The 6,864-nt window shown below is 43.3% G+C and overlaps 1 protein-coding gene across 2 annotated transcripts in view; it reads left to right on the forward strand.

Moving 5' to 3' along the window:
- Positions 1–895: 895 nt before the first annotated feature.
- Positions 896–6,864, forward strand: part of corin (corin, serine peptidase) — a 24,842-nt gene continuing 18,873 nt past the window's right edge. The window contains exon 1 of one of the 2 annotated variants that reach the window (XM_072696712.1): positions 896–961. In XM_072696712.1, coding sequence (XP_072552813.1) covers positions 926–961 — 36 coding nt within the window. In that variant the 5' untranslated portion in view covers positions 896–925. Of the gene's footprint in view, positions 962–4,714; positions 4,831–6,864 lie in introns of those variants that run through there. The other variant, XM_072696713.1, reaches the window with a different exon arrangement.

Genomic DNA, 6,864 nt, shown 5'->3' on the forward strand with positions numbered 1-6,864 from the left:
CTCATTGGCTGCCCATGTATTGTGCCTATTCAAAAATTCTAGTCCAAGCTGCTAATGCTCTGTATAATGCCAGCGTGAATGGGCGGGGCTAAACTGCTGCAGACTGAATAGGTGGACGTTATGTAAATATGTAAATTTGTTTTTGTGACCTCACAAAAGCTAAGATTTTATAAATTTGTTGATTTATGATTACTGCACCTTTAAGATTCTTTCTAATGAATGCATTCAGCTACTGTAAGCTGCTCCCATTGCTCACACAGATGTACAAATGCACACACAGCTTGTCTAGTCCCTGTAGAGAAGAAGTACTGCCAATAGAATAGGACTCTCTGGAGCAGATCAACATCATGACCCTATTAGCTCCATGCTGCCTAATGCCAGGCGTGGGCTAGAGGGGTATAAAGCCCCCCAGCATTGAGGAGCTGTGGAGCAGTGGAAGAACTGTGTTCTCTGGAGTTATGGTGGAGGAGCTCCATCCAGTACTTTTGGGAGGAGTTGAGGAGTTGGAGAAGATGAGGTGGGATAACATCCTGACCTCACTAACACTCTTATTGCTGAATTCAATCAAATCCTTACAGCAATGTTCCTCCAAAGTCTAGTAGAAAGTCTTCTTCTCTGGACAGTAGAGACAGTTTAATACCCTTGATTTCAGAAGATACTCAGTCTTTGATGTATGTAAACGAGTTCTGTTCTGATTGGCCCTCCTGCACGGCGTCCCATCCAAACAGCAGTCCGGGTTTAAGCTACTGGAAGGAGGCCGGGCTCGCGCTCGCTCTTGTGGGCGGAGTCACCGGTCCGTTCTGTTCTGCGCGTTTAATGTGTATGCCTCTGAGAGCGGCTCGTGCGCGCAGCAGAAGCACCCCGCAGAAGGAAACGCACACCGGGAACGAGCGAGCGCGCGCGTACATGCGTGCGCGCGGCACACATGATGATGGAGCGCGCGCACAGTCCCGAGAAACCGGTAAGAGACACACACGGGTCGCGAGACACGACTTTATATGTTTGTGTCGAGGCTGTATAGAGTGATTATAGATTATAGAGTGATTATAGATTATAGAGTGATTATAGAGTGATTATAGATTATAGAGTGATTATAGAGTTATTATAGAGTGATTATAGATTATAGAGTGATTATAGATTATAGAGTGATTATAGATTATAGAGTGATTATAGAGTGATTATAGATTATAGAGTGATTATAGAGTTATTATAGAGTGATTATAGATTATTGAGTGATTATAGATTATAGAGTGATTATAGATTATTGAGTGATTATAGATTATAGAGTGATTATAGAGTGATTATAGATTATAGAGTGATTATAGAGTGATTATAGATTATAGAGTGATTATAGATTATAGAGTGATTATAGAGTGATTATAGAGTGATTATAGATTATAGAGTGATTATAGATTATAGAGTGATTATAGAGTGATTATAGATTATAGAGTGATTATAGATTATAGAGTGATTATAGAGTGATTATAGATTATAGAGTGATTATAGATTATAGAGTGATTATAGAGTGATTATAGATTATAGAGTGATTATAGAGTGATTATAGATTATAGAGTGATTATAGATTATAGAGTGATTATAGAGTGATTATAGATTATAGAGTGATTATAGAGTGATTATAGATTATAGAGTGATTATAGATTATAGAGTGATTATAGATTATAGAGTGATTATAGAGTGATTATAGATTATAGAGTGATTATAGATTATAGAGTGATTATAGATTATAGAGTGATTATAGATTATAGAGTTATTATAGAGTGATTATAGATTATAGAGTGATTATAGATTATAGAGTGATTATAGAGTGATTATAGATTATAGAGTGATTATAGATTATAGAGTGATTATAGATTATAGAGTAATTATAGATTATTGAGTGATTATAGAGTGATTATAGATTATAGAGTGATTATAGATTATTGAGTGATTATAGATTATAGAGTGATTATAGAGTGATTATAGATTATAGAGTGATTATAGAGTGATTATAGATTATAGAGTGATTATAGATTATAGAGTGATTATAGATTATAGAGCGATTATAGAGCGATTATAGAGTGATTATAGATTATAGAGTGATTATAGAGTGATTATAGATTATAGAGTGATTATATATTATAGAGTGATTATAGATTATTGAGTGATTATAGATTATAGAGTGATTATGGAGTGATTATAGATTATAGAGTGATTATAGAGTGATTATAGATTATAGAGTGATTATAGATTATAGAGTGATTATAGAGTGATTATAGATTATTGAGTGATTATAGATTATAGAGTGATTATAGATTATTGAGTGATTATAGATTATAGAGTGATTATAGAGTGATTATAGATTATAGAGTGATTATAGAGTGATTATAGATTATTGAGTGATTATAGATTATAGAGTGATTATAGAGTGATTATAGATTATAGAGTGATTATAGAGTGATTATAGATTATTGAGTGATTATAGATTATTGAGTGATTATAGATTATTGAGTGATTATAGAGTGATTATAGATTATTGAGTGATTATAGATTATAGAGTGATTATAGATTATTGAGTGATTATAGAGTGATTATAATTATTGAGTGATTATAGATTATAGAGTGATTAAAGATTATAGAGTGATTATAGATTATTGAGTGATTATAGATTATAGAGTGATTAAAGATTATAGAGTGATTATAGATTATTGAGTGATTATAGATTATTGAGTGATTATAGTGTGATTATTTAGTGATTATAGATTATTGAGTGATTATAGAGTGATTATAGATTATTGAGCTCTCCCAGGCAGAGCTGGAGTTCTACAGTGGAGGTTCTAGATAAGCTCCCCCAGTCGGAGCTGTGGTTCTACAGTGGAGGTGAAGGGAAGCAGACGTCTGAAGCTCTAATAAAAGCTCCTCACAGAAAGTTCTTCACCTAATGGTGATGAAGACGCTGCCTGATGCCTGAGACACGGTTCTACCAGAGTTCTGAGAAGAGTTCGGCTCTAGAACCTGCTTTTAGAACCAGATCATTAAAATGGTGGAGGGATACATGCTGCAGGGTGTAGTGCGGCTACAGAAAGTAGTCCCTAAAGAAAACTGCATTAGTTGAGATTCTCTATTCACTATTTTACCTTCATCATCATCATCATCATCACTCCATATAAAACTCAGAAGACTCGTGTAGCTGCACTGGTGGGTTTGGATAGGAGATAAATTATGGGCTGTATCTGTGTTGTAGTCATGACGACCAGTGCCTGGTACCCTTCACCACCACTGTAGAGAGATCAGAAGGGGTCAGTGTCTGAACCCCCGGCTCTGACCGAGCTCCTCTCTCACTCTGAGTTGGGTGGAGAATTTGAAACACTGGTGGACTTCCCCTTTCATGTAATCTGTAATAGGCTTGCTTATATGGTTTTTGAGTGTGTAGGACTCGCTGTTATCTAGAACGTAGACTGAATTGTATGATGTTGTCTGTGTAGAATTTAATGATGCGTATGTGTTTGGAGGTGTCCTGCTGAGATTTGGAATGAAATTTTAATTCATTCCTCTTTATCTTCTCTGACACACACACACACACACACACACACACACACACAGTGTGTGTTTCTTTCCTCTGTATGGTCTCTATAAATACCCCCGAAGCCCCTCCGGCTCTCAGGTTCCCCTCAGCCTGCGGAAAGTCTGAAGCACAAATACCGGAGTAAAAATAGGAGCTAAACTGCGGGGCCCTGGGTCCTAACACCCCCCTCACACACACACACACACACACACACACACTGAGGTGAAGACTGTGGTGGGACAGTGTGTGTGTTGGGGTGCTGAGCTGTGAGTGTGTACAGTGATGTTGAGCTCTGGTCAGGTTTGAGTAATGTAATTGAAGCAGTAGTGTGAGTAATTGTGAGTACCGGGTTTGAGTAATGTAATTGAAGCAGTAGCGTGAGTAATTGTGAGTACCGGGTTTGAGTAATGTAATTGAAGCAGTAGTGTGAGTAATTGTGAGTACCGGGTTTGAGTGATGTAATTGAAGCAGTAGCGTGAGTAATTGTGAGTACCGGGTTTGAGTAATGTAATTGAAGCAGTAGTGTGAGTAATTGTGAGTACCGGGTTTGAGTAATGTAATTGAAGCAGTAGTGTGAGTAATTGTGAGTACCGGGTTTGAGTGATGTAATTGAAGCAGTAGTGTGAGTAATGTAATTGAAGCAGTAGTGTGAGTAATTGTGAGTACCGGGTTTGAGTAATGTAATTGAAGCAGTAGCGTGAGTAATTGTGAGTACCGGGTTTGAGTAATGTAATTGAAGCAGTAGTGTGAGTAATTGTGAGTACCGGGTTTGAGTAATGTAATTGAAGCAGTAGTGTGAGTAATTGTGAGTACCGGGTTTGAGTAATGTAATTGCTCAGGATTAAATGATTAGTATGAGTGACAGGTTTGTGGGGGGTAGGACTGGGTGATTAGAGGTTTGGAGGTGAACTCTGTGGGCTGGGCTGTTTCTCCTCTTTACTCTGAGGGGCTGTTTGGGGGGGGGGGGGGTCACCTGTCTGTCACACCTGTATGTTCTGTATCAGTGATGTTAATTCTATTGGATTAAATATAGAATTTTAAAGATTGGGAGCGTTTCTGAATACCGCGCATGCGCACAACCAGGCCCCGCCCCCGCCTCTTTAAGACTGCTGTGCGCGCGAGGTTCGCTCCTCAGTCTTGCTGCTGCACGGAGGAGCGCGAGCTGAGCTCGAGCCGGTGAGAGAACCGGGGATGCGAAGAGCGGACTTTAGCGCGCGACATCAGAGCAGAACGCGCGTTATCAGAGTTCCTACGGCACGCGGTTCCAGGTAGCACCTCACAAAGATGAAAGTGAAGCTGATTATGAATGAGCTTTTATCTTTAATTTGTTTCAATTAGCTTTAATTCAGTGCTGTAATGCGTGCACGTGACGGGGGTAAGTGTGTGTTATTACAGAGAGAGGAACCTACACACTGCTGCTGCTGGAGTTCATGTTGTTGTAGTTGTTGTAATTGTTGTTGTAGTTGTTGTTCTAGAAGTTGTAATTGTTGTAATTGTTGTTGTAGTTGTTGTTGTTGTTCTAGAAGTTGTAGTAGTTGTTGTAGTTGTTGTAGTTCTAGAAGTTGTAATTGTTGTTGTTGTAGTTGTTGTTGTAGTTGTTGTAGTTCTAGAAGTTGTAATTGTTGTTGTTGTAGTTGTTGTTGTAGTTGTTGTAGTTCTAGAAGTTGTAATTGTTGTTGTTGTAGTTGTATTTATTGTTGTTGTTGTAGTAGCTGTTGTTGCTGTTGTTGTTGTTGTGCTGTATTTGCCCGTTTGGGCTTATGTTGCTGGGTCACCCCTCTGGTCAGTGTGTCAGTCCTCTGTTCTGGTGTAGGTCCTGGTGATGTGTGTTATTCTTGGTGTGCCGGGTCACTCCCTTTAGTGGACTGTGTTGTTGTTGTGTGTTTAGATGTGTATCAGTGTGTGTGTGTGGTAGAGGAGCGGTTCTCTCAGGCTGAGTGGAACGTGGCAGACAGGTCAGATGGTCCGGCTGATCAGAGCTGGAGAAACGCTTCCACTCAGAATAAAGCTGCAGTTTAGAGGCTGAGTTTCCAGTCCAGTCCGACACGCCTCACTGCTCTCGCTTCCCCTCAGCCCGAGAGCCTGAGAGCCCGAGAGCCCGAGAGCCTGAGAGCCCGAGAGCCTGAGAGAGTGAGAGCCCGAGAGCCTGAGAGAGTGAGAGCCCGAGAGCCCGAGAGCCTGAGAGCCTGAGAGAGTGAGAGCCCGAGAGCCTGAGAGCCTGAGAGAGTGAGAGCCCGAGAGCCTGAGAGAGTGAGAGCCCGAGAGCCCGAGAGCCTGAGAGCCTGAGAGAGTGAGAGCCCGAGAGCCTGAGAGCCTGAGAGAGTGAGAGCCCGAGAGCCTGAGAGAGTGAGAGCCCGAGAGCCTGAGAGAGTGAGAGCCCGAGAGCCCGAGAGCCTGAGAGCCTGAGAGAGTGAGAGCCCGAGAGCCCGAGAGCCTGAGAGCCTGAGAGAGTGAGAGCCCGAGAGCCTGAAAGAGTGAGAGCCCGAGAGCCTGAGAGCCTGAGAGAGTGAGAGCCTGAGAGCCTGAGAGAGTGAGAGCCCGAGAGCCTGAGAGAGTGAGAGCCTGAGAGCCTGAGAGAGTGAGAGCCCGAGAGCCTGAGAGAGTGAGAGCCCGAGAGCCCGAGAGCCTGAGAGCCTGAGAGAGTGAGAGCCCGAGAGCCTGAGAGCCTGAGAGAGTGAGAGCCCGAGAGCCCGAGAGCCTGAGAGAGTGAGAGCCCGAGAGCCTGAGAGAGTGAGAGCCCGAGAGCCCGAGAGCCTGAGAGCCTGAGAGAGTGAGAGCCCGAGAGCCTGAGAGAGTGAGAGCCCGAGAGCCTGAGAGCCTGAGAGAGTGAGAGCCTGAGAGCCTGAGAGAGTGAGAGCCTGAGAGAGTGAGAGCCCGAGAGCCTGAGAGAGTGAGAGCCCGAGAGCCCGAGAGCCTGAGAGCCTGAGAGAGTGAGAGCCCGAGAGCCTGAGAGAGTGAGAGCCCGAGAGCCCGAGAGCCTGAGAGAGTGAGAGCCCGAGAGCCCGAGAGCCTGAGAGAGTGAGAGCCCGAGAGCCTGAGAGAGTGAGAGCCTGAGAGCCCGAGAGCCTGAGAGAGTGAGAGCCCGAGAGCCTGAGAGAGTGAGAGCCCGAGATCCTGAGAGCCTGAGAGAGTGAGAGCCTGAGAGCCTGAGAGAGTGAGAGCCTGAGAGAGTGAGAGCCCGAGAGCCTGAGAGAGTGAGAGCCCGAGAGCCCGAGAGCCTGAGAGCCTGAGAGAGTGAGAGCCAGAGAGCCTGAGAGAGTGAGAGCCCGAGAGCCCGAGAGCCTGAGAGAGTGAGAGCCCGA

This window comes from Salminus brasiliensis, chromosome 14 (assembly GCF_030463535.1).
Source record: "Salminus brasiliensis chromosome 14, fSalBra1.hap2, whole genome shotgun sequence".
NCBI classification, from domain to species: domain Eukaryota; kingdom Metazoa; phylum Chordata; class Actinopteri; order Characiformes; family Bryconidae; genus Salminus; species Salminus brasiliensis.